Source organism: Pogonomyrmex barbatus, unplaced genomic scaffold (assembly GCF_055798465.1).
Source record: "Pogonomyrmex barbatus isolate J1 unplaced genomic scaffold, ASM5579846v1 scaffold8, whole genome shotgun sequence".
Lineage (NCBI taxonomy): Eukaryota > Metazoa > Arthropoda > Insecta > Hymenoptera > Formicidae > Pogonomyrmex > Pogonomyrmex barbatus.
In genome coordinates, this window is record NW_028297182.1 from 3,804,528 (window position 1) to 3,832,497 (window position 27,970).

A 27,970-nucleotide genomic window follows, 5' to 3' on the forward strand; every position below is an offset into this window, starting at 1 on the left:
CTTTTCTTTTTTTTATTTTCATTTTTTCAGATTAAATTAGTCTTCTAAATTTAAAAATATAATCTAATCTGAGCATAGAATTTTTTCAACAGTTGTAAAATAAACATTCTACTGAGCATGGCTATTAAATTTGTTCTTTTTAGTTGAACTTTTTGCACCATCTTTTCTCATCAGCTTTTCTCCTTTTTTCTCCACGTTGAAGCAAAAAAGAAGACTAAATAAGCGAACTTGTCCGAAGAGAGAGAATCGCGCAAATGTGGGGAATTATAATGTGAGATGTTTTTTCGCTCGGAAAAACGCATTATGGCCTTACTCATTATTATTATATATTAATTTACACGTGTTTACAGAGTGAAAAAGATGATATAGAAATAGATGCGATCGGTGTAACTGTCAGTGAGTAACGCAGCGAGCTAACCTGAAAACACGTGACGCCTCGCATATTTTTCGATTTGGCTCTTGCGTGTTACTACGAATTATGAGATTGCATTTTAAGGTAATTTTATGCTAAGATGGTATTATTTTCGACGATAATACGCGGCAGAAACATGAGATATCACACCTTCACAGCTGTTAATATTGAATTGACCTGTTATCTCAGTAACCTTCATTTGTTTTTGCACGATCGTTTATTTTTACAAATATATATTAACTTTAATCTCGAATAAACTTATTTTTTATATTTTTTTTAGTTCTGATATCCACTTTTACTAATGAAAATAAAATAAAATAAATCAATTTTAACTTAGTTTAATTCACTTTTTATGTTTTTTTATTTTTGAAATCAAGAAGATAAAAACTAAGACAAATTATAATTTACATTGATAAACATTATACATATAACACTCCAAAAATTTAAGCAGATATATAATTTTATGATAAGCAGATATATAATTTTCATTAATTCAAGATTGCTAAATTTTTGTTATATAGATCAATTTTAATATATTAATAATTTTGCATATATAGTCTGTTGATTTTATCAATCCAGATGATCGATAAATATAATTTATCTCTCTATAATTTATTGATGCCTTTTTTTATAGGCTTTATAATATCTACAAACAATGCGTCGTGCACGTATTAAAGCTTTTGCAGCTGTGCCAATTCGAAAGAGGCTTCTGCAAGATTCAGTAGACTCTGCTGATGCTGATATAATTGATAAGGAGAAGAAAAAAGAAGACATATTTAATATTGATGTAATAAAACAAGAATCTACTAAAAATCTTGCTAAAATAGGAGAAGAGGAATATCAAGATGTTTCCAAAATTTGTGTATCACATCAAGAAAAGCAAGATGAGGAATGTGTACCTATCATTATTGATATATCGAAACAACAAGAACAGAAAGGAGATATATCTAACACTGATATATCAGCACAAGAAGTTGCTAAAGGCATTTCAAAGGTGCAAGAAAAAGATACTATTAAAGAACCTATTAGGAATGAACAAAATGAAATTATTTTAAAAGAACCAACTATGGTTAAAAAATCAGATTCCCAAGAATTATCTTCTCCACAAAAATCAAATTCTCAAGAATTATGTACTTCGACAAAGGCAAATTCTCAAGAATCTCCATCATGTACTGGAAAATCTAATAAAGTTACCGATCAATTGGTTCAGAAAAGTATTTTACCATCAGATGTGCCTACAGTAATAGATATAAGTAAGGATTATGTGAAATATTATGTATTAAGATATTTAAAATAAGATATTTAGATTCAAAGAAAGATTTAAGAAAAATTACAATTATATTATTAAATTACAATTATATTTTACATTTTTTGTAATAAAATACATTCTATTTGAGGATTTATACTCTATCTTAAATTAATTACATTGAATTATGAGGAATAGTATATAGTTCTGACTTTAGCCAGCTATATTGTAAGCTTGTTAAAAAATAACAGTTTGTGTAGAAAGTTTATTGAATTTAAATTATAAGCTCAAAAAGTTATTACTAGTTAGTAAGATCCTTCTAGACTGAAAAATTTTTTATATTTCTTTTATTTCCTGTATCAAAGATACTTTATAATAGTTGGATTTCTATCTTTGTATTATATCTGTTTATTATGTCTCATTATATCTATTAAGAATGTATGTTAAAATTTATATATATATATATATATATATTTATGTATATGTATATGTATATATTTTAGCCTCTCCTACAAAGATACAAAGTCGCCCATGTTTTATGAGACCTACACCAAGGTTGGATAGTGGTGGTAGAATAAGAAAGAACAGTATACAGGGAAGCGGTGCAAGTGCGAGCGAATCCGAAGACGAACACAGCAAGAGGGTGGCATCCGTCATACCAAGTCGCGTACGAAATGATTCCGTTTGTTCTGTACAAAGCAATAAGGAAAGTACTGTCAACGACAATCAAGATAATTCTCTGAGGATTAAAACGACGCAGAAAAGGCGTATGCTAGTTTCAGAATCCGCGAGAAAGTTGGCCGAAGCTAGAAGGGAATTTTTGCTAAAACATGAAAATAGAACACCTGATAGAAGCCAATTGAAAATGTACGATTTGATATACTATAATCCCGTGACGAATCCTATGAAAAAATCTAATCTTTTGTCGTCAACTGAACGAAAACAAGTACCTACACAGTAAGTATATAAAATTACAATGATGAAATATGAACGTTATCTACATCAAAATTTGAATCTTATTTTTTTTTAGATCGATGGAAATACCAGAAGAAGAAGAAGAGGATGATCCACCGGCAATGCCGACGCCGCAGGTGAAAGTTGGTCCGGATGGTCAGTTGATAATCGATGAACGAAGTCTCGTGATAGAACAAACAGATGCGAGAAGAGACGGAGAATTATTGTCGAATGAAACGACTATTGAAGATGATAATTCCCATAGCGGTGGTTTCTATAAAAAGCATAAGAGGAGTAAAGAGTGGCCGAAATGGGAGACGTTTAAATTCTACAGAGTTTTAAACGTAGTAGGGACAGATTTTTTGTTGATGCAAACACTCTTCCCGAATAGAAGCAGACAGGAAATTAAACAGAAATATAAGAAGGAAGAGAGAGTTAATCGACAATTGGTTGAGAAAGCTCTCAAATATCATCAAGAATTTGATACCGATATGTTAGAAGAACAATTAGGTATGTTCTCTCTTTTATAGTTTTTCTTATAAGACTTTATTATACAAGATATTTTTAAAGTAAATATAAAAAACTTTGATAAATTGTTTAAAAAATTATTTTGAGTAAAAAATGTTATATAATTCCGTTGTCAATGTTTACGTTGTTACAATGATTTAAAATTTAATTACTCATCAAATCAGTTTATCAGTTTGACTTCTAAATATTATTTTATAATAAGCTTGTGATTCTGATATAATAGCAGTCAAAGTGCAATTTTTGTAAATACTGAAGAATTGTTTATTTGTAACACATATGTAAACTCTATATATATATATATATATATATATATAAAATTCTAATTTATGTTCTAAACAAATTCGAAATAAATAAATTACAAAATATTTTATTTTTAGCAATGTTACAAAAAGTAGAAAATATACAAAGCACACCTAAAACAGAAAAGATTAAGAACGGACAACGCATGAGCAGAGCGGAGAGGAAACGCAAGCATCGTAAGTATATTATAATTTTTACACTTACCTGATACCTAATAATACCTAAGAAATATAAGAATTTTTTAAAAAACAGAGTACTAAAAAATTGTATTTCATACAAGTTATTATATTTAAAGAAAATTAATTCAATGAATTACAGGAATGGCAGCAGGGAGTATTGGAGAGTGTGAAGCATTGTCCAACGATCAAGAAACTGAGGATACAGTGGTATCGACAAATGATGAAATCGATATAGAAATGATTAACGATATAAATAATATTCAGCAACAAATGAGGAAGGGAAGTAAAATGCGTAAGTTGAAAGAGCGTTCAGATGATAGATCCGAAAAATATGACGATTGTAGTTCTTACACCGATTTCGATGCCGATTCGGACAGTTCTGAAGAGATTTATAAACCCAGACCAACTAGATCTGGTAGATTAACGAAAAAAATGAGAAAGTTCCAAACGCCTGACTTTAATACGCTTAATTGTACTAAGAATGAATCGGATAATGAATCGGAAAATAGCAAGATACCGTCACATGTAGCTGTGGAAGTTACAGAGTACGTAAATAGATCAGCCACGGATAGTATAAATATGGAAACATCTAATTCCAATAATATTATGACGATGATACCCGATATTAATCAAATGGAACCAGGAGCCGTAGTAATCGTTTCGAAAGAATCTACAGAGAATCCTGGAAATACCATTTTACAAGTTTATATGGTTGCCTCAAACATCGACTCTAACACCACAGTTACATCTAGCGTGGCATCTATGAATCCATCATCGGATTCTTCTAACATTAAAACGAAAGATATCGAGTCGATTAACGTGGTAGATGATTGTGAAAAATGATCTTTTGCATCGCATTTAGTTATAATTTAATTTTAGATAGAACTGCAAATAGAACATATTTTCAGGAAGTCGGAACGTTAAACATTGTAAATTTATGTAAACTATGAGAAATTTTAATTTTTCATTATATATATATATATATATATATATATATATATATATATATATACATATATATATATATATACATATACATACATAATTTATTATATGTATATATATATATAAAACTTTTTTTTATTAATCGCATGAGCAAACTTATTATATAAAATATTTTTTATTTAGACAAATTTGTTTTTCGATGAAGAGATGATTGTATATTAAATGTGATAAGAATTGAACAATATATGTGCAAAACAAAAAGATCTACTTTTTTTATTTTATTTTTTTTTATGAGTCAAATTTTATATGTGCAAAATTATTAATTTGTTCATAATATATCAAGTTCATATAATTTTTTAGAATTGCAGATAAGAATATATAAAAAATATATTCAAATCCTATTTTCTATAACTAATTTGATTATTTTAGAAACATTGAATATGTATATGTAATATGTTCAATGTTTTTTATACATTTCCATATACAATCGCGATATTTTATCGAATAAATCAGTATAGAGTAAACTCGGTCAAGAATTTCACAAATCCAAAACTAATCCAAAACGTCAGATTGTGAGCGATTCATAATTCATAATTCCTAATTTACAATTTTTTAATAAATTCGCGGAAACTTATTATTTGTTGATACAAACATTCCGTATTATCAGTAGTTCATCGTTTATATAATGCAATTCGGTGCACTGATCAATATATATATATATATATATATATATATATATATATATATATATATATATATATATATATATATATATTAATCGATTCACGTCCTTCAATTTTATCAAAGATCAGTTGAAGTTTGTGAATCAGTGCGAATGATAAACAACAAATAAATGCGATTCTAGTTTTTTCACATCATTCACAAATTTCATGAATAGCAAACTGTGAATCTCGAAGAACAAATCGCGCATAATTTGTTAGTTTAGTTAAATTAAAATATTTAAAGTATATAGATTAACTATATGCTAATATGCAATATTATAATAGTATTATATATTATTAAAAGTACTGCCATGAATGTTTTTTGTAAAGATTCTACTAATACATTTAAATCATATTAAAATTACTGTAGAATGGATAAATCGCAGATGCGTGTATTGAGCAATTGAAATGCATTGTATTTATTTTTACAATAAAAAATATATATGGAAAAAATGTTGATACATATGTAGTAATGATAATCTGATTATGCCTTTTTTATTCTTAATCACTAATAGCAATCATAATAATATAGTAATTCAATAACATAGTTCTATAGTGTCACATGGAATCCACTTTGAACTTTCCAAAGCATCCCACAAATTATAATCTTGTTCGATTATTTCTCTATTTACTTTATCAATATCAATCGGGATTGAATGCTCTGTAAATAAACAGAAAAGAATTAAAATATTTAAATAAAATTCACTAATTACATACATATGCACAGCGCATATATATATATATATATATATATATATTAGTTACATATGCACAGCGCATATATATATATATATATATATATAAATATATATATATATTAGTTCTTATATCATAAAGAAATAAATACCAATCAATTCTAATTCATCTTCTTCAGGTTTTTGATCAGATACATAGCTGTTGTAAGCATCCGATGTTGGTTCACTTTCATAATAACCTTGTTGCCAAGCACTGTAACTATTCCAGTATGATGATGTGTCATAATAATTATAAGCTTCCGAATTCATATTCGATGCTGGGTATTCAGAGGTCGATTGTGGTGGTGTTGAACTAAAATTAATTTAACTTTATTGATTGCAAAATTGATTTGATACAAATGGATCTTTCACTTTTCACAGGATATCAAACATTATCTGATTCGTATTAATCAGAGAAAAAAAGATTTATCCTTTTTTTACAAACACATAATATTCATACATGTGCGCTACATACCCAGATATTTTATTCCAGGGTCTAGGTACTGCATTGCAGATTTTTAGAGATTTTGTTCCAAGCCCTCTATAACCATTCATAGTGATTAGACTATTTTTTTGTTCTTCCTCGTTTGCGAATCTGACAAAACCGTAACCCTTGCTAAACCCAGAACTGTCTAATATAACTTTGGCTGTCCTGATCGAATTATATTTTGCGGCGAATGCTCTATACAAAGAGTAATCATCTACGTCGGTAGACAGATCGCCTACCCAAATACTAAATTCTCGCTCGGCAGCGGGTTTCCCTGTGGTGCTGGCGTGATTTAATCTAAATCGTACTGGCTGTAAAAAATATATCAAGCAATATTAAAATAAATGTTGGTTGAGCTATTGGTTAGTTCAATAGAAACATTCGAGCATGTGTTTCTCAAGTTAAAAGTCTAGATTATTTTTCAGAATAACCATCCTAAACTAGGAATTTTGAACAGAAAAATATTTTACTAAAACAAAATACAAGTCGGAAATTTAATTGATCATTCTTAACTCTTCTTTCTTATTCTAATTAAAAATGTTAATTATTAATTTTACATATATTTTACATAAATAAATCATAAAGTAAAAAATAAACAAAATAAAATAAAATAATACAAAGTTTTAAATTTTAGTTGGCAATTCTTAAATTTAAGCTACGGTCAATGTAACACTACAGATGCTTCGAAGCGTTTGTCCAATAAAAATAAAGAATTTTACTAATGCACCAATCAAAAAATGCTTCAAAGCATTTGTAGTAAGCTCTTGACCATACCTTTAATCAGTTGCTAAAGTTAGTGGAAGAGACTGGTCCTATGAGGAATATGATCACAATCATTACAAATAGGCAAATCAATATTGCATAATCTCTTGAAAATATCCAAACAATGAATAAATAAATTTTAAAGACAAACGTCAAACTTTTAGAATAAACATTCTAGAGTAAAGGGCTTATAATATTTAAAAGCTTATAATATTTTTATATATATAAAAATTTTGATTATAAAATCAAAATGATTTGAAATCAAAATCAGAAAAATCTAAAGTTTATAAAGAACGATTCTTCTTCAGGAACTAAGATTTGATTTGAACCATTGTTATTATTATTGTTACTATTATTATAATGCCAATAATAATAGCAAATTTTGTCATCTATACTACATTGTATTAAAAATTGCTATATGAAATATTTAAATACAATGCCATATAATTACTTTGATGATAAAATCATTGCATTCTGCCATATATACCTTCATGTATAACAATTTCATACTAATAACGTAATTTGATATAGCAGGAATGACCAAATTTGCAATTATCATTTTCTATTAATGTAAATTAACTTTAATCTCGATTTAATTTATTTTATCTTTTTTTTTAGATTTCTAAGAATTAAAAAAAATAGAGTAAATTAAATCAAGATCATCTGCTTTAGTAAAAATAATATTATATAGGACTAAATAATAATCATATATAATAATAAAAATATAATCATATATAATAATAATAAAAAATAATCATATAGGACTAAAGCTAATATCCTATAGAAAAATATAAATAGTAAAATTTGAACAATCAGTCAATCAATTTAAAATTATCAAAAGTGTAAGATTGAGATTTAAAACTCTACTGATTGATCAATTTGTTTACTGTTTAAATTTTACTGTTTACATTTCATTTTTCTATGTGCCATTAGTTTGACTCGGACTCGGTTGTCTTTCTGCAGCTATATTGAATTATGACATCAGAGGTGAGAAATGACATGTAAAAAGTTTCTTGCGTCGTATAGCTTTGTCTTGTACTTTTTCCTTAAAAATATGATATTTTCGTATTCTTAAAACTTGTAAAAAATATCAGAAAGTAGGATCTGTCCAATAAATCACGTAAAAGTGTAGAATAAATCTTATAATGGTACAGAATAATGGTACAGAAATTACCAGATCACTAGATCAATTGTTTCTGATAACTGAGCAGTGACCATTATTTCAATTTGATTTATTGGATAGATATCTTACTTTCTATTTTTTACAAGTTTTAATAATACGAAAATATCATGTTTTTAAGGGAAAAGTACAAGATAAAGCAATATACAACGCAAGAAACTTTTTACATGTCATTTCTCGCCTCTGACGTCACACAATCTATGTCGCGCCGTGAGAGAACCGAGCTTTAATGAGACATGCAAATTTTACTATCCTTACAGGATTTGAACCAGGTATCACTTTTCCATTCAATTTATGCATAGCATCAAGTGCCATTTCATCGGTTGGAAAATGTACAAAACAATATCCTGCTGGTTCACCAGTATACCGATTCCGCATGACCTTTACAGTCTGTGGTTGTTCACCCATTTTATGAAATGCATTCATAATAAAACTTTCGGTCATATATGGCTCCAACTAGAATCAGATAATTCTCAGTATTAATGTAATCATGTATTTCAAGGAACAATTTGTTCGTTAAATCATTTAAACAATTTACTCACGCCACCCATCCATAGCTGACACAGCACCATTGGTCCTGACATCTTATTCGTAGATAAATACAATCTATCTCTCTTTTAACAGTTATAAATGAAATTCTGTAAAACAAGATGAAATATATAAAAAATTATACTTGTTTTGTTCTTCCTTTTAGGTATTATTTGTCTATTCTTTGATTCTCCTTTGATTTGTGATAATCAGTTTGTTTCTTAAATAAATAAAAATATGTATAAAATATATGTATATAATACACTGTATTCACTGTACATTCTTATATAATCATGACACTTTTGTTAAATAAATCGATGTCGAATCAAAACTTGTGCGAAAAAAGGATAAATTAGAATATATGTATACATATAAACCATACCACAAAATGTTATGATTACTACTACTCTTTATGATCTTAGCTCTTCACAGACTAACATGATTGGCCACAAATAATTCGTGAAAAAATATGAAAGCAAACTCGGCAAAAGATGTAACAAAATTCAAAGTGATGAAACAAATGCAAAACGTTACCGTTGTTTCAAAAAATTCCGCAAAAACGGAATAAGTCCATTCCGTTTGAAGGCTTTCATAAGACTAACGCCTGACGCAGGCTTTATAAACTCCTATGTATTTTTCGTCACCTGTGTTTGCAGCTCCTATAAGTCCCGGTCTACAATAGATGATTTAAGCCTTAAATCATAAAAAATGGATGAATCATAATCGAAGAATAATCTACTATGATTGGTCAATCTTAAATCACCTATTGTAGATCGAGACAAAAGGAAACCCATCTAAGTAAGTGTCGTTGATTCAGTACACACACACTGACTGTTTTCCATTTAAATACAATCAAAGTCTCGTCACAGATGCTTCGAAGTGCTGATTGACAATCAGAATAAAAAATTTCATCAATTGACCAATCAAGAGATGCAAATATTTGTAACATCAAGTTATTATACTATGGCTGCGTTCAGCAGAGAAAGCAGATCAGTGAGCGTTCAGTGATTCTTTATTATGATTGATTTCTACACTTACATTCAACGAAGATCTAAAGGCAAGGACCAATCATATTGAAAAATCACTGAACGTTCACTGATCTGCTTTCTCTGCTGAACACGACCTCTGGGATACGAAATCGATTCCTTGTGTCTATGCGGCCCGTTTGATTACGTTGACCACCAGCCACTCATAACATTTGAACAGAGGAAAATCTCTAGGCACCGGCCGCTGTGAGTGGCCGCCTATATATGATGTGATCAATCGCAACGAGGTCAAATCAAACGGGACACTCCCGAGTAGGTTATTTTTATTTGTCAATAATGCACGCGCAGTAAAGGACAGATTCTTCGATATTTTGCTTCTCTCACCGTTCTGCCAAACTCAACTGGTGATATAGAAGAGTATATGGTATGCGGGGTTTATATTATATGTCTATGTTTTATACGTTCGCGTTTTTTCATTAGTCCCGATTTACAATAGATGATTTAGGATTGGTTTTATGGAGGTAATCTATTAATTTATGCCGTAAAAAATTGACGAATCATAGTCGATTATTCTTCTATATTTAAAAATTAACCAAAGTGATTGGTGTCATTTTTTTACGGTTACAGCATAAGTAAGTGTCGGTCCACAATAAGTATTTAATCTTTAAGTATTTAACCGTAAGAAATTGACTAATCATAGTCGAGTATTCTTTTCATATTCGATTATAATTGGTCAATTTCTTACTTCTTAAAGCTTAAATCACCTATTGTGGACCAACACTAACGGATTATGACTTCCATAAGTATCGATCCACAATAGGTGATTTAAGGTTTAAGAAATAAGAAATTGACCAATTATTAATATATTAATAATCAAATATGAAAAGAATAATCAACTATAATTGATCAATTTCTTACGGTTTAAAAATTAAATACTTATTGTGGACCGACAAAAGCGATGTCTACAATGAGACTTTAAGACATAAGACTTAAGAAATTGGCCAATCATAATCGATTTATAGAAGAATAATAGATTGTGGTTGGCCAATTTCTTAAGTCTTAGAGTGCCGTCACATGCGGCGTAAGTGTCGGTCCACAATAGGTGATTTAAGCTTTAAGAAGTAAGAAATTGACCAATTATAATCGAATATGAAAAGAATAATCGACTATGATTGGTCAATTTCTTACGACTTAAAGATTAAATACTTATTGTGGACCAACACTAACTTGCGTAAGCGTACTTGTGCCGATCAATCACATCGTTTCACTTGAACATCAGATTCCGCTTAGTTACTTTATGCTATTTACGCTATTATTATAATTTTTTTGCGGAAGAAACATACACACAGTGAATAATCAGAATAATCAGAGCTTTTCGGCAAAAAATAAATAAAGATCAAATCAGGATAAGTTAATTAATTAATATAATAATGATTAATTAAATCATCATATCAAATTAATTAATAATAAATATTAATATATATATATATATATATATATATATATATATATAAATTTATAATGTTTTTCAATGCGTGGCCTAACAATAGTCTAACAGTGGTCTAACAACTGATTAAATATTTCTATGGACATTCTACAATAATTGTAGAACATTTCGTAATCTTCAAATTTCATTTCTTTGACCAGATTGTCACTGTCACTCTGTAATAATCTTCGCCTTTCTGTGAATATTGGACGCATCCGTATTCTATGACGATTTTTTTCTTATTGATATACCATCAGTTTCCATATTCCAAACAATTTTAAAATATTATATCGTCTAATTTTCTATTGTTGAAATTGTTACATCTTTTTCCACTTTTACCATCGTTTCCATATTATTAATAATAACAGGTCAGGGTCCATAATGACTTCTGAATACATTCTCACAAATTAGGTTCACATTTACTTGACTTATTCGTACATATATTCGTATATAAAGGCTCAGTTCCCCATGAAGCGTACTTTTCCAGATACAAAAACCATTATCACAAATTAGTTTAATATTTCTGTTAGAGTACAACAGAAGCCCTAATCAGCAATTGGTATTAATTACACATTTCTCGAAATTCCGCGAAATACGCTCTATGTGAAAGAAGGCTTTCAGAATGACGTAACGTGTTTTAATAAAATAAATACTAGAATACGCAGATTACGTTTACGTAAGTTACGCTGCATGTGACGCACCCTTACATCTTAAAGTCTCATTATAGACACCGCTTTAGGGCCTCTTTCACCAATCTTCGGTTAAGCTAATTAACGGTTAACTCGATTATCACGATTGCCAACAACTGAGAAATAATCTATTTATAATAGATAAGTAATAAAATTTTTGTTTAAGCGAATGATTGTTTAATAATTTTTATTTACATTAATTAATGGATATTATTTACAATTTCATCTACCTACCAAAATACCTACAACACGAAAAGAATATTAGGTTAAAAAACACACACACTACTTTCTGAGCATTAATTACAGTTGGCATTCCTGCGGCTTAACCGTCGGTTAATTAACCAAAGATTGGTAAAAGAGGCCTTTAAGCCTTAAATCATAAAAAATTGACCAATCATAGTAGATTATTCTCCTATTCTTCGACTATTTGATTCGTCCACTTTTTAGGGCTTAAATCACCTATTGTAGAACGAGATTTAAAATTCCGTTGGTTGGCGGTGCGTTATTTTATCGACGGATCCGTCTTTCCGAGATAGTTGCAAACCACCTTACTCTTTCGCAGCGTTCGCACTTCACTTCGATGGCAACAAAGATGGCGGGCACAGTGCGCGAAGCGATTGTGTGCCTCCGCTAGGCGCGTTGACGTGCCTGACGAACATCGTCGTGCAGCCCGGCCAGCGCGGGCAGTAGCTGTCGCGGACGAGGGTGTGTGAGTGTGTTGCGTGCGTGCCTATGTGTGTGCGTGCGCGCGTGCGTACGTGCGTGCGTACGCGCGATTACGCGATTCCGTCGTGTGCGCGCGTGAGTTCGCGCGTGCTTGGCCGCGTTGGGTGATCGCGGGGCCGCGTTTCCGACGTGTTCCGACGAAATATGTCAGAGGCCGCGGAAGCATGAGCGAGGGAGCGGACTCGGTTGCGCAGACCTGCGGGGACACGCTCACGACCTTGGGCGACGCGGACGAATGCGGGCGCGATGCGACGGCGACGGCGACGCTGTCGCTAACGGGGCAGCTACTACCGTCGTCGTCGCCGCCGCCGCCGCCGTCACCACCATCATCATCGACACCGCTGCCGCTGTCACCGCCACCGTTGCCGTTGCCACCGCCGTCACCATCGCCGACGACGACGACGACGACGACCGACAGGAGACCACGTTTCGGTATCGGCGGTCCTCCGCCGTCACCCTACGTCTGGGTCGACGGTCGTCAATTGCGGAGTGCTCTGGCCTGGACCAAGAAATGGCCGCCCCGACGAGTCAGCTTTCCCTTGAGTGACAGTCACCTGGTGACCGGTTATTTGGAGCCCGCCAATCCCTGGCAACACGGTAAGTCCTGATCGTCTTTTTGTGATATGCGTGCCTCTTCAATTCTTTTATATTTGATTTTTACATCGGGTCGAGCGTTACATTACTTTTCGGAGCATGCATTTTCAAGTGTACGGTGTGTGTGTTAACTTAGGTTTAACGTCATCCGAAACTGTTGCTCTGACAATCTAGTATAGATTCGGTTAACAATTTGTCATTGACGTTTATGACGCAAAGGACAATTGTATAATTAATCAGAGCATTAGTGCTGACAAAGGCACTTTGACATGATCAGTTTGTGGATGTTTTCGTTTAGGATCCAAAGAAATGCTTAGTGCTTGTACAGTGCATTTGAGCATGATGTAAATTTTACCGGTGACGTAAATTGTGCTCTTAAAGCCAACAGGTTCTGTGGTGTTTATAATCTGGTGCAGAGATGTATGATGTGATAATTAATCCGATGTTCCGATGTTGCAGGATTGTTTCTGCTTGCTCACAAGATTTAAACTAAAACTTATGTTGAATATCGTTTAAAGTGAGTTGTAGCTACTTGCTGTAATGTTATATAAATTGGTTAACGGATCTGAGACTTGTAAAACCTTGAAGCTGTAAATTGTTATTTTTGAAGATACAGCAAGAAACTCCATCAGCCATATTGAAAAATGTCTAATGTATGATGTAATGTATAAGTATATTAAAGAACTACCAATGATAAATTTGCGCTTAATCTTTTGATGAGTTTTTGTTGAATCTTTTTTTTTTTTAATTTAATGAAAATTGTATGTTAAAAAGGAACTTTCTATTTAGGATTAGGCTAATAATTATTTATCATTGGAAATATTTTTATAATATTCTGAACAATCAAGTCGTTCACATGGTTTCTTTGTTCTTCAACATGGTTGCATTTTGTTACTATGCTATCAGGTTTTTTATAGACTGTGTCCCAAGCGAAAGATTTCGCAATATGAATCATGTACTAATTATAAGTTTGATGAGAGAGAGATAGTGTGTTAAAACCTATTTGATACAATATACAACAGAACTACAGCAATATATATGTATATATATTTTCTTCTCTCGCTGTAATTATTATGTAAGGAAATGATTTTTGTAAAATAAATAAATAGACGATTTTACACCATAATATTACAGACTTTTCTTTAATCTCACACTCATTCTATTTCTTTATGTGTTATACATTTTGCGATATATTACATATTTTTAATTATGTATAAATACTCTATTATACTATAAGAAATTAAATAACAAATACACAAAATATTTTATAAAAATTTCTCCTTTTCCTCTGTTTTCTAAAACATTTAAAAAAATTTTTTCTTTTTAATAAGTTCTTTGCTGTCTGTTATCTTTAAAATATACACAAATTCATATTCATATATCTTAAATAGAAACGTGACTTTTAAAATTCCTGTTTATGATTATAAATTTGTATTATTTGTACATTATGAAATAAAATTATTAATAATTGTTCCCAGCTGAAAATGTGAATCGCGAGGACTTAATCTTTGCATACAAGGAGTCTTGCGCACGTCACAACACCGAACCCTTGCAAAGTGTTTTAGTTCAACTCGAGGTAAATCCAGCTGCTTCTTATCGCCCCAAATAATTACAATTTCGTATGGACATTTTTCACGGCGTATATTAAAAGTGTTATCAAATTCACGTGTTGAAAGTAGTAATCGATCTTAGGAGGATTCTATGTAACATGGAAATGTGGAGCTTGTTTATTCGACGAAAATGCTGAACTAGCTGAAATGAGTGACTTTATTTCTTTTTTTTTTTATTTATTCTTCCTTTATCATAGTACTTTTTACGTTAGTCGTTTTAACGATATAGCAAGACTTGTTACCAGATAAATGAAATCACGGTAGTACAATATAGCTATACTGCATTGAGGAATGAGGAAATTTACAAATTTCGACATTCAGCAAATTTTATAGGGAGAAAAGTTTTGTAGTTCATTATTTATATGTTTTCATTTTTATTTAGAATCTGGATATATCTCAAGATCGCTGTGAAGAGCTAAATTTGAAAGGAGAAGTCTTGGATCAGGATCATACCGAACCATTGGAGGAAATACTGAAGAGAATACAGTTTAATAAGATTAATTTGGAAGGAACATCTTTGAACGACGAGGTATGAAAATATATGAATTACTTTATTGATATGTAAAATACATAAAATCTATATTAATTAGCAATTATTATTACAGAGTTCTGTAATATTATTCGATATGCTGGAATATTATGAATCCGCGAGGCATATAAACATTTCGTCTAATCCGGAAATTGGAGTACGTGGTTGGCAAGCATGCTCGCATATGATTAAAAAGGTATTTATGCAGTTGATTTAAAAGGATTTTCATAAGACAATTTTATATCAAAATTAGTTTCTAAATTACTTTGATTTTTATTTATTTTCAAATTATAATTATTGTTTAGTTACATCAAATTATAATTTTGTTTAGGATATATGATAACGACATTATGTATTTGACAATATAATCAATATAAGTTTCATTTATTTAGACTCAATGTTTAGAGCAGTTTGAAGCAGGGGATATTAAGTTTGACGAACAAAACATGAACATTTTGAGCCGTGCACTACGAGTGGTTTGCCATCTGCAAGTCCTTAAATTAGAAAATTGTGGACTGTCGGGCAGAGCAACTATTATGCTTGGTATTTATGCTATAACAATTTTTCCTTATATATTAAAATATTATATCGTACGCGATTGTTTGTCTTATTATATAGCTTTATCATTATAATTTGCAAGATTGATGCGAGATTGTTAAAATATTAAAATATGCTATTATAATTAATAAAATAAAATTCAAAAATTTTTCTTCTATAATTGATCTATACGAATTATAACTCCTTGTTTTTCTAACAGTTACAGCCCTAAAAATAAATAGTGGTATACGGGAACTATATTTAGCCGATAACGGGCTTGACTTATATGACGCTATACATCTTGGATCTCTTTTAAGAATGAACAATCATTTGCAATTACTCGATATTAGGTACGTAAATGTTCGATAATTAAGAATAATTATTTTTTCAAAAATTTTTTGTAAGAAAGATGATTATGTATATATATATATATATATATATAGTATTTTTTTTTTATTTATTATTTATTAGATTTTTATGTGAATATTTTCACATCTCTTTTATGACAATTGGTAAAAATTGTATGTATAATTGAAGAAATATAAAAATAATGTAGATTATAAATTTGCTCCATTTATGTGAAAAGCATGCATTGCTGTGTTGCATGTTTAAGCAAATAACGATGGTAGTACAGATATTGTTTTTTTGGAAATGTTTTTCCTTAGTAATAATAACGTCCAGGACGACGGGGTACGAGATATATTGGAAGGCTTGATAAATCAAGTAAATGAAGACAAAACTGGAAATGGACTCAGCATCCTGATATTGTGGAATAATCGTTTGACCAAGAAATCATCATCCTATATCTCGAGGATTATTGTACGTATCTAATAACATGTTGCTTTCAATTGTAGTATTAATAATATGTATTTTACTGTAATTTTTATATAATTGTAAATTATTAATAACATTAATTCCTACCATAGCTCACAATTTTTCTGTTAGTCAATTTTTTAGCGAGATTATTTAATTTAATTGAATTATTAAAATTTAGTTCGATTTTTATTAGAATTAGTATTTAAATTAGAATTAATATTAATTATATATTTTTAAATTATTTTATTATTCTTATATATGTTTATTTACCAATATAAATAAATATTTTAAAATAATTGGAATCATAACAAAATTGCAATAGTTTACATTTAACATATAACGAATAAAAAACTTTAAACTATTTTAAGCCAGTAAAAATTATATAAATGAAGCCAATAAAAATAAAAAATATGCTATATGCAGCATAATTCATTCAATATTCTATTATATTTATGTTCAGGCATTATCAAAAACATTGGAGACTCTGAATATTGGTCAGAATATGCTAACGGATGAGACATTGAGCATCGTTAACGAATCTTTGAAACAAAATAGCGTTCTTCTACAATTGGGCATGCAATCCACGGAACTCACATGCGATGGAATAATCACGCTCGCTGAGATAATGGAGACGAATCAAGTTTTGCAGGTAAAGCTTTCGCTTATATCTGGCAGCTTCGCTGTGCTATTAGTGTGTTATTCGCTTTATATCACTCCTTTCTCTCGCAGAGGATAGATTTACGAGACAACAGCATACAAATGCGCGGAATGCGTGCTCTCGTGAACATTATGAAACAGAACAAAACTATTACGCAGATCGATTTGGATGATAAACCTCGAATTAGAATAGTGAGTATCGATATTCATTTCGCGCGGTAGGTTTTACAAGAATAATTTTTATTTTAAGAAGTCTTATAACAAAATAACTTTAGCTGTAACTTGTTTAATAATTATTCTCATTTTCTTAACATGAAGGATGGTCCCTTGCACCAGTATAGAGAAATGGTAGAGGAGATTCGCAAATATTGCAGTCAGAATGAGAAACGTCGCTTACTGGAAGAGTCCACCGAGGATGCCGAAAGCCCGCAACATCCGAACCGGCTGCTGAATGCGAGTTCCCGTAAGATCTCGCTTACCTGTCAGACACTGCCAAGCCCGTCATCGCGATCGGCGACGTTGGTCGCCGACGAGCCGGCAACGCGCACCATGCTGGAACCAAAGCGCACCAGCGGAGGCCGTCTGCGTTCCCCGGCTCCCAGTCCCATTCCCTCTCCTGTGGCCAGTCCAATCCCCAGTCCGTCCCGAAATCGCTTTGTCGTGTGTCGAGTGTCGGAGGCGTCGTTGCGCTCCGCCGACTCCTCGGCGTCTTCTTCACCAGTTACTCCACCATCACTCGGCTCATCACCATCCCTCGGTTCCTCTCCGTCTTTCTTTCCTAATGCGAGTGGCGGCCCGTCGCGGTTCCGCGTGTCGGTCGTCGAGTCGGTAGGCGCCGGCTGTTCACCGCCAAAATCGGTCGTCGCCTCCTCCAGTGGCAGCTCGGTCACGATCGGTTTTAACGTCAGAATCGACGCGGCCGACTCCGACGATTCCGATAGCGCAACCAAAATGGACACGCATGCGACACAGGCCGCCAGCGACAGCACAGCCGCGTCTGTAGACATACTTAACATAGTTGCGAAATCGACAGAAACGTCCCTAAGCGAAGACATTGCCAAGAATGAAGATCCTTGTAACGAAGAAATGAAGGGGGAGGAGGAGCAATCGGGCGTATATCAAGCTAAACCGCAATTCTGGACAGATGAGAATGTTACCACAACGTGTAGAAGTGAACACGATGCGGTAATAAAAGTCGAAGAAGAGCGATTAGTCAAAAAAAACACAACTGCGATATCGCAGTCTGAAAACAACAAGGACATCATGATGACACATGAAGATCATGGGACGGCGAGTCAGAGCAACTCTGCGATGAATCTCGAAAGCGTCGGAACGTCCGGCAAGGACGAATCGTTCGAAGCGTTCGGGGATTGTCGTGTCGTGTATACGAGTACAAAAGAATTACAAGTACCTGCATATCCGGACGAGGATACAGCCTCTACGAGGATTAGTGTAATCGAGGATAAAGCCTTGATAAAATCGTCCTTGGATGATATTTCGGAATCGCGTGTGAATCGAATGACCTCGGAAGAATTGTCCACTTGCATTTTGGAATCTTCCGTGAGCACTACCTCGGAAATGCCTTCGATTTGCACGACGGAATCACATTCGCGGGAACAGGCAAGCACGTCGATGCAGAGGCACAAATCCAGCCTGGAGAAACTCTTGTCCTTATTCCAGCATCCCGGGCAGTTCTTCTCGGAATCTTCGAGCACTGTTGCGGACACGAGAAGCTCTCTGCAGGAGAATGTCAGTGGAATGATGGCATTGGGTGACAAGTTGCAACAGTACCTGAAGGAGGGCCGAACTAAGATTAGCACCGACAGTTCATGGTCTTCGGAATATGGATCTTCGTTGAAAAACAAATCAGTAAAAGTAAATATATCGCAGCTACAGAACTTGACTGACATATTCGCGTCTTTCAAGCTCGACCCTCACGTAGGCCTTGTCGAACATGGTAGTAAGTTCTTCGGTCAGATGAAGAATCAGGCTACGAATATCAAAGAAAAGGATGTAGAAAAATCAACAGAAGTCGAGGTGAAAATCGATGAAAAAGATTTGTTTGATCAGAAGGATCAGATTACGAAAAATGATGGTAAAAATCTTACTGGACAGGAGAACGGCAAAAGTAATTTATTTGATCAGACGCGGAATCGAATTACAATGGATGATGAGAAAGATTTAATTCTTAAAGAAAAAAATTGGAAAGTTAAAAGTGATACGGACAACCTATTTGATCAAGAAAATGATCAGATTGCGAAGAATGATGAGCAGAAGTTATTTGATCGGATTATCAAAGACGATGAGAACAATTTGGTCAGTCAGGAAGTGAATCAGACTTCGAATGAAGAGAATAATTTATTTGATCAGAGAAAAAATCAGATTATGAAAATTGATGAAAGTGATTTAGAGGACCAAGAGAAGGAACAAATTGCCAAGGATACTAATGAGAACTTTGATATGCGGCAGATAATCCAGGTTGAAAACAATGAGAACATGCGAGATGAATTTATGAGTGATGATAAGTACAATTTAAACAGTGGGGAGATGTCTGTGGGAAATAGTGAGAATTTGGAAAATCAGGATAACGAGGTTGTGAGAATCGCCGAGGAAAATTTGGTGGACATGAAAAATATGAAGGGAGAGAATACTAAGAAGGAGGATGTGCGTTGCGAAAAATTACAATGGACAGAATCTGATCTTAGTGATCGGCTGTTACCTGAAAGTGTGCAATCAAAGGACGATTTTGTTAATAATTTAGTATTAGACGGCGGCTATATTGAGCCGGACGTAGCGGTTTCTTCGCCATTGGCGAGCAAATCCACGATGTGTATATCTGTAAACTTAAAGGATGTAGGCGAATATTCTGCTTTAGAATTAAGTAAGACCGACAGTACAGGGTGTAATAACGACGAAGCTCGAGGAGAACGAGATGACACGCAGGATTCAAAACGTACGGACCGTAACCACGTTGAATATTTAAAACGCGACGATCCGGAAGGCTTAAGACACGATGAAGAAGCGAAGGTTTTAGGAAATAACGCAGAGTGTTTAAAACGCGATGACGCGATAGAGGGAGTGAATGCCTTAACGGCGAGGACATGTGATAAAACCACGGACAGTATTAATCAGACTAGTGATAGTAGTTTTCCGATTTGTAACATAGGGCATGATAGGAGAACCATAGATAGCGTAAGTACCGCGAGAGCGTCGATGAGCACGATGGGTGAAGTCGGCGCGATTATCTCTTCGCAAAGCAGCGGCGAGACATCGTCAATCTCGGTAGACGATGTCGGAACGCCGTCGGCGTTATTAAAGGACGTTAACGTAGATGATCACTTAAATGAAGAAGTTACCAGTAGTACGTGCTGCATTGCCAATCAAGATCATCAATGCGAGTCTACGAGGGAGAAGGAGGAGGACCTGGCGGAAGTCCTCGAGAACGATGCTTGCCGCGATTCCGCTGATCGTCAAAGTACAAGTGTAAATATTAAGGTAGAACCGCGCGAATCGATGATGACGAATCCGGGAAGTCAGGAGATGCTTGGGGAGCACTACGAGGGACAGTCTTTCATGCCAAATAACGTCGACGTACATCGAATTATTCTTAGACACGCGGTAGAGATCGAGAGTCAGCCGGAGGACGTCGTTGATGATGGCAGGCGGATTGACCCGACTATCCTCGTCACGCCGTACGAGACGTTCGCGAGTCTAGACAAGTCCGACGGAGAAGAGTTCATCTTCTGCATGACGGACGTCTCTACGGATGGCACGTCCATGGAGGACGAGTTGTCGCCGATCGTCCCGTCCTTCTTGCCGAACGATGCCGTCAAAGGAACGGAGTCGTACTTCGAGCTGTCCACTTCGAGGGCCACGTCGACGAACACGCTGTTGATCGAGAATCCCGAGGGCATGCACAGAAACAGCCAGGACTCCGGGATCGAGGAGGCCATTTCAACGATCGACGATGCTATCGCCGGAACGATAGATCCGCACCCGTTGCCGCCGCCACGCAGCAGCCTCCAGGAGAGCGTGGACTCCGGGATCGAGTCAGAGTGCTCGTCGATATGCGTCAGAGTAGAGCCTGCCGCCGAGCGGGCACTGGAAGTCGTGGTCTCGAAAAAGTCCTCGCGCGAGGACAACAACGATGATGCGAGTGACGCTAACGACGGTGCGGGTGACGCCAACGATGAATATGAGGAGTTTGCGTCGGATTTCCTCGTGAAAGAGGCGCGACTGGTAGACAACGACTCCATGAGCGACGATGTCGCGCACTCGTACTTCAACAGCATCAAGTGCACCGTCGTCAGCGCGACGCGGTCCGTCGCCGACGAGGGCGTCGCACACCCGGCGACATCGGTGATCGCGCACTCTCCCGCAGTCGTGCATGGTACCAGGTGAGTATACTGAAACGCGGGTACTTGGATGATTCTGAGCCTTCTCCCCGGCTTCTTTGGAACTTCCTGGAACAAGAACCTTAAAATGCATTAAAATGCGCAGCTGGTTTATAATTTCAGCAAATCATAATCTCGACTGATAGAAGAAGAGTGAAATATCTCGCATCGGGAAAGATCGCTCTCACCAATATGCTATTGAAAGAGCCAGATAAAATTTATTTGGGATTTAGAGAATTGTTTAATTAAGAGGACAATGAGAATTCTTTCCGGTTCATCACAATTCCGACAGTTCAGTCAAATATTAATTTCCGAAAATTGAGTTTTCTCAATGTTTAAGTGATTTTTATCTACTAGTTTTTCAATTTGAAATTATTAAGAAACAAGAATAATAATATCAACAGATTTGCATCTGTGGGGCTGGCTTACCGTTTTCACATGTGTATTCACATGGAAAAAGCCATTTTAAAGATTTATTCTGATTGACGAAAGGATGTTCCTATCAGTGCTTCGATTTTTCTTGGCTTTCTGCTTATTTACTTTTGCAATTTACATCAGTTTTTATTGTCGCTATTGTTGATATATTTATTCTGATTTGTTGGCAATCTTTTCGTTTGTTTCTTTGATCAAATTTACTTCTTTTAACAAATACACTTCTTTACTTCTTTAACAAACTAGTTTACTTTATTAACAAGTCATTAAAAAAGAAATTCATTTTTATATTTGTTTTATATGATTTCTTGTTCCTGTCTCATTTATATATATATGTGTGTACATTTCCCTTTTATTGTAAATATTTTCCTTCCATAATGATCTGTCTACATTGCATATATCTGTCATGCATACTTTGATATAGTATAGTTTTAAAATTGATCATAGTTATATTCTTATGCTAAAAAATTAAATTAAAAATTTTAGCGCTTTCTCTTCTTCATTATTGTTTAAGATTTTAATTAATTTTTTTTAAGTTTTCGCCTAGCTTTTTTCATAAAATGCACAACTTATATATTCGCACGAATGTTAATTTCTAGGACAAAGACAATTCTTTATTTTTTACAGTCCGAAATAATGCAGCGGAGAAGAAAGAAGAGAAGGATAGTACTAATAAAGGGATCAAGACAAAAGCGATCGAGTATGTCAACGATAATGAAATCGACGAATTCAAAGAAGTGATGAAGCAGCTTGAGCCAAAGTATCGGCGTTATGCCAACTGGCGGATTTGAATGCTATTTGAAATTGTCTATTATTCTTTTCGAAATCGTCGATGCAAAGCAGATACATGCTTGGCTCCAAGGACTGTTAAAATCATGGACACTTACAATTAACATTCATCATAGATCCTTCGTAGTTATGAATTCTTAGTTCCATGAATTTTTGATATTATTATTATTATTATATTAATTATTATTATTATTATTATTATTATTATTATAGATCATTGGTTGATTTTCTCATAGCCTTAAACGCTTTTGCGTTTAAAAGTTCTTAGTTTCTAGATCGAGTTTATTTTTTAAAAATACCCACTATTGTATAAATTTTGACGAATAGAAACTAGGAAATTTTGTTTTAATGAATTTTGCATAATAGACATCTCTTTTCAATGATCTTTATTTTAAATATTTGATAGTATATATTTTTATTTGTACAGATGTATTATGCATCTTTTTTTGAATTTAAACAATTACGAATAGTACCATAGTATCATACTCTTTTGCATATATAGTACTTTAATTTATGGATCTTTGTTATTTTTTTACTTAGACCTTTGACCTTCTACAAAGCAATCTATTTTCACAAATCCATGTTCCACAGATCTTTGGAGTTATTGCACGTTGAAACAGTATGCGGACGGCGCGGAATTTTTGACTATGGTAGAGGGATGATGCAAGCGTTGTAAACTTAATTTTTAACTGTTAGTAAGTGTCAATAATGTCTTATGTACTAGTTAGTTTTTGTCGATTATTTTTGTCGATTATTTTTTATTTCGCGGGAAGAAGAGTAACCGGAAAGCAAAGAAAGATGAAATGGAAAATGTACATTAGGCGATCGATTCTAGTCTCGAAGACAGTCGATCTGTCTTGAGAAAATTATAAACTTAACGTACACCACTCTCGCCGCGCGATGTAACACGCTGGCAGTGATCAATGTAACGCCAGTGCTTCTTAAACTTACAAATCATAGGACACCAAAGGATAAAATCTTTTCTTTGTCGTGCCTCGAGCTTCTATGAAGATTTTCTTTAAGAAATAATGGCACATAGTTACGATTATAAGGTGCTCCATTGCAATCATTGACGGTGTCCTTTCAATTAGATATTAAATCGAAGGCAGAAAAAGTGATGAGTGATGAGAAAGTGAGTCTCGATGTTGATACAACAATAAATAGTTAATAGAAATGTTAAAAATTACTAATTTTCGTTAAATAAATATATTATGAATAAAAGAGTATAAGAAAGGACATCTGGACGGACACCTTGTATATAAAATATAAGTAGTAGTATAAACTTTTTCAATGTAACTTTCTTTCTATGATTAAATCTTGTTTGTGTTGGATGAACTACATTGAAATAGATATAACAAAGGATATTTGTCGCAATTAACATACTAATCATGTAGAATCATGTAGAGTTATCTGTTATATTTCCAGATTTTCATGGAACACAGTTTAAGGAACACTGACCTAACGTGGCGATTACCTTAAACGAAATACTTTAACGAATTATTACTTAAATGTACATCACTGTTAACTAAAACTGAAAAACTTCCTGAATGCCTTGTATATGTAGTATGTCACAGAAAATATATAGATCAATAATAGGTAACTCTTAAACAAATTTCAAGTGAATTTCTTAATGATCTTCTTAAATATCTCTAACTTCTCTAACAATTAAATATCTAATATTTATAAATCATAATAAATTTTAAAAATATTAAATACTATTTTTTTAAATTAGTTATCTAATATTTCTTCAAAAAATTAATATATCTTAATTATATTATTTATTTTTGGAAGTTGGAAATTTTATTTGTATATTAAAATTTACTCGATTGTCAAATGTACTCGATTATCAAAATATTTAATATAAACAATTAAAAATTGTTTAAAAGATTTAATTTTTTGTTAATTGTTGTAAAATCTGTTTAACTGATTTCATAAAGAGGAAAAGTTTCTATTATTGGTTACCATGTTTTCTGAGATATCCTGTATATTTATGTATATTTGTGTGTGTGTGTGTGTGCGTGTGTGTGCGTGTGTGTGTGTGTGCATGAGTGATGTGTAATGCATGTATTGACTGCAGGAGAACGCGAGAAATACTCGTGGTTACTAAGTAATCGCGTGTTACATCACAGACGATAAATTTCGAAGATAACTCGAATCTGAATTTTGTAAGAAGACTTAAATGAAGATTTCAACAATGAGCTGTTATTGGAAAGGAAAGAGCTGTTATTATCTTTTTGTAATGCTGTAGTTATATTTTTAACAAAATATTGTGAAGGAATTGATTATTTCATTTACATGTTTATAATTTGCATAAAGAAATGAAAATAGCTTAAAATCATCTGCAATATAGATAAAATTCTTATTGCAATATATATATAGGTATATAAATGATTTTCTTATTTTATATCTTGAATGCCAGGCAGGTTTATATATAAATATATATATATATATATATATATATATATATATATATATATATATATATATTTATATCTATATGTATATTTTTTTAAATGTAAATAAGATGTACTTTTTGTACTTTTTATATAGGATTAAGATTTATTAGGAGATTAACTTAGTTGTTTTATGTTGCGTTTTATTTATTAACATTCAGAGCTTAGATATTGGCGCATTTTCTGCTGAGCAATACTGTACTTCGGTATTATATACATGTACTTTTATATCGTTTTATATATGTTAAAAACAGATTCGAGTCTTCATCGAAGATATCGTTAAAGTTATCGCGTTTAGGTAGCTCGCAATTTTCAAAAAATCGAGATACTAATTATTCTATTATTGTATTTTAAATTATATCTCTCGTTTTTGTGGTTATTTACTCTTACAAATCTCGTTACAAATGTAAATATATATATATACATACATATGTATGTATAAATATACATATAATACATGCATATGTTACGTTTATGTATGTGTATGTATATAATATAGATACATATATATTCGCCACGTTGCTAGTGGCTAATGTTATGTAGAATAAAATCATTGTTCTCACGACGATGATAACTACAAGCATTCTTGTACCTGTTTCGCGCTGAGTAATAATTGCACGTGCAATTATGGCATTCTTACTCCGCATCTTGCAATTTGTCAAATGGTAAACCACAAGCGCAAGTTTCTATATATTCTATTGACAATAAGTAATCGCTAAATTTTTAGTATTCTTCTATGCCTTTGACCAAGTGGATGGTGACGATAAGTGAAAAAACAAACAGAATAATCAGTCGCATTTATTCATGGATTTCGCGTCTTGATCTTTGACATTCTAGCAAACATTTTGAGATAATATCTTGAATCGTTAAATATACTTGGCAAATTAAACCCGATAAAGCAAACTTTGTGAGCTGAGAATTTGTCGTGAGAGATCAGATGTTGCGCGTGCAATTAGAGCGTGTTTCATTTTACTTGTACGATTTCCCGTTTCTAGAATTATCGTAATAATTTTATGAAATTGCAGTTGCACGCGCACTTATTTCCCAGTGAAATGCGATTATTAATCCTAAACTTTGCCATGCTCCAAAGTCGTGGTCCAAAGCGATCACGTATGTTGTAACTCAGACCGAAATTGTACAAAGCGTTAATCGTACAAAGTCAAAGGATGATCCTTCTGTCCTGTTATTCCCCAAAACAAATACGTTTGAATACTAGAAGACGTTTATATGGCTTGCAAAGTTTTTGTAACAATTTCTCTATTCAAGTGTATTGTATTTTAATACGATTATACCACAGGAAGGAAAGGGTCGAGATTTAGGTTTTGTCTACTCTCGCGTATGTAATGAATCTCTCATCAACTCTGTAACAAATTTAATCACTCGACGGAAAAGCAATGAAAAGCAAATTTTTCTCTGCTGAAGTAGGAAAATTCGAAGAAATGATTTTGAAAATTTCGAAGTGCTTTTGAAGAAATGCTGCCGAGCTCACTTCGTTCATCTTCGTCTGTAGCACACGAAATATCTGGAGGAAATGAACTCGTCGGTTTTTTACATAACATTTAACTTTTGTAATGTATAATTTCGTACGAACGAAACACATGTCATTAAAGAGGTAACGATTACAATGCGATACAAATTGGTTTCGCTTGACAGAGTGATTCGAGATCTTTTCTTATGATGATCGAGCTGCTTATTCGTGGGTATATCTGTTTTTTAAAAAAAAATCGAGATATCTATATGGAACACTTTTTTAGACCGGTGATTGTTTGCGAGTCTCTTGCTGTTAAAATGTAAACGGAAGAAATCCTTTTCGAGAAGAACTCTGGGAACAATGCAAACAATTCGTCTCCTAGATTGCTCGATGTACACACGTGTGTGTGAGTGTGATTATCGAGAGTGAATGTCTATGGTAGTCTAATATGTAAATAACTATTGCCGAACGGCATGTTCTACGAACGTCCTGAGAATAGAAGTAGTATATGAAAGAGAATTCTATATATGTATATGAGAGACACAGATTGAGTTTGAGAGATTTTACTGAATTGACGTACGAGAGAATAAAGATGATTTAATTATAATCGCGGCCTCTGATATTTTTTTTTCCTATCAACGTCATCTGTTCGTTATTATTTTTAGATCCTTATATCCCACGTTTAAATTAAACTAAATATGATCTTCTGAAATCAACGAGATGATGTTATGTGGTTTCGTTAAATCGGATATATCAAACATGTGATTAAACAATCATATACCAACGTTAAATACAAATTTCTAATATACATTTCGAGCATTTAA

At 33.1% G+C, this 27,970-nt stretch overlaps 3 protein-coding genes across 7 annotated transcripts; 2 read left to right on the top strand and 1 right to left on the bottom strand.

The window, feature by feature from the left end:
• Positions 1-101: 101 nt before the first annotated feature.
• On the top strand, positions 102-5,759 carry Bdp1 (transcription factor TFIIIB component B'' homolog Bdp1). The gene is made up of 7 exons (XM_011647767.3): positions 102-271; positions 351-496; positions 1,047-1,665; positions 2,162-2,615; positions 2,689-3,122; positions 3,518-3,616; positions 3,759-5,759. The coding sequence occupies exons 3-7, from the start codon at positions 1,068-1,070 to the stop codon at positions 4,460-4,462; spliced, it is 2,289 nt and encodes a 762-aa protein (XP_011646069.2). The 5' UTR covers positions 102-271; positions 351-496; positions 1,047-1,067; the 3' UTR covers positions 4,463-5,759.
• Secp43 (tRNA Selenocysteine associated protein) lies at positions 5,682-9,930 on the bottom strand. Of its 5 annotated transcripts, none has more exons than XM_089083759.1 (7): positions 9,741-9,930; positions 9,512-9,650; positions 8,992-9,087; positions 8,708-8,905; positions 6,496-6,818; positions 6,134-6,333; positions 5,682-5,947 (listed from the first exon to the last, which is right to left on the bottom strand). In XM_089083759.1, exons 3-7 carry the CDS (start codon positions 9,031-9,033, stop codon positions 5,823-5,825), a joined length of 888 nt encoding a protein of 295 aa, XP_088939885.1. In that variant the 5' UTR covers positions 9,034-9,087; positions 9,512-9,650; positions 9,741-9,930; the 3' UTR covers positions 5,682-5,822. The 5 variants fall into 5 exon arrangements, with proteins under 5 accessions (XP_088939885.1, XP_088939884.1, XP_011646070.1 ...); XM_089083758.1 differs by having other exon boundaries at positions 9,512-9,670; XM_011647768.3 differs by lacking the exon at positions 9,741-9,930 and having other exon boundaries at positions 9,512-9,673.
• Positions 9,931-12,679: 2,749 nt separating this feature from the next.
• Positions 12,680-27,753, top strand: LOC105432809 (uncharacterized). The gene is made up of 11 exons (XM_011647770.3): positions 12,680-13,461; positions 14,937-15,034; positions 15,451-15,597; positions 15,674-15,793; positions 15,990-16,140; positions 16,355-16,484; positions 16,800-16,953; positions 17,411-17,599; positions 17,680-17,799; positions 17,926-22,004; positions 23,061-27,753. The coding sequence occupies exons 1-11, from the start codon at positions 13,029-13,031 to the stop codon at positions 23,068-23,070; spliced, it is 5,631 nt and encodes a 1,876-aa protein (XP_011646072.2). The 5' UTR covers positions 12,680-13,028; the 3' UTR covers positions 23,071-27,753.
• Positions 27,754-27,970: the final 217 nt, after the last annotated feature.